The sequence below is a fragment of the Phytophthora parasitica genome, assembly GCF_000247585.1.
Source record: "Phytophthora parasitica INRA-310 unplaced genomic scaffold supercont2.320, whole genome shotgun sequence".
Lineage (NCBI taxonomy): Eukaryota > Oomycota > Peronosporomycetes > Peronosporales > Peronosporaceae > Phytophthora > Phytophthora nicotianae.
The window spans coordinates 8,419-9,202 of NW_008649306.1; the positions used below are offsets into that span (position 1 = coordinate 8,419).

Consider the following 784-nt stretch of genomic DNA (forward strand, 5'->3'; position numbering starts at 1 on the left):
GATCGATTTCGATCGTCTTTGGCAATGGAGAATCTCACTTATGCGGGGTATTGAGTGGGTTGTGCCCCCACGTCTTCCGGTTACACCTGCGATCACGCGCTCTGAAGTTCCCTTCAAATGGGCTGACACCCCATAGTACAAGTCCCATGGCGACCGGTCTTTGCCCTTCAACACCATCTAGCGATGTTGGACCTGCTTCGCTGCCTCGACCGAAGCCACCACTTTCTCACCCTCCATTCCCGCGAATTCGTTCACTTCCAGTTTATTTGTCTTCGGTCTCGACTCTACAATTGTCGGAATTGTTGGTGCTGGGTGCCGGTGGTGGTGCCGCCAGCGTCGCGGGTATGAGTGTATCCACGTATTGTCGTTGTTGGGGTGTTCCTCCTTGGTCATCCCGCCCGCTGCCGCTACCGTTATCACGACTGCGTCGCCACGACTACCACCAACTCGGTTGCTGTAGCCTCGATCACGACCTCCAGATCCACCTCGTCGAGCTCCACCAGAGCCGCCCTGGCCTCCACGATGACCGCCATGGCCGTCCCCACAGTCAGTACTGAGTCCACCATCATCACCGGGCAGCCCTGCTGCAACGCCACGCGACATGACCGACCTGGACACTTCCACCGCTTCGTTACCGCCGTTTCCATCCCCGTCCAATCGCACGCGTGTAGTGTGCTGCTTCTTCCTCGAGCGATGGACAACCGCTCCGTCGTCATATTACTCAACATCGGTCCTTGCGCTCCTAGTACGCGCTGCAGGGCCTAGTATCACACTTCTCACCTCG

The 784-nt window shown here is 57.8% G+C and overlaps 1 protein-coding gene across 1 annotated transcript; it reads right to left on the reverse strand.

Moving 5' to 3' along the window:
* Positions 1–231: 231 nt before the first annotated feature.
* Positions 232–716, reverse strand: PPTG_24881 (hypothetical protein; the record flags this gene model as incomplete). The annotated part of the gene is made up of 1 exon (XM_008918808.1): positions 232–716. One exon carries the CDS (start codon positions 714–716, stop codon positions 417–419), a length of 300 nt encoding a protein of 99 aa, XP_008917056.1. The 3' UTR covers positions 232–416.
* Positions 717–784: the final 68 nt, after the last annotated feature.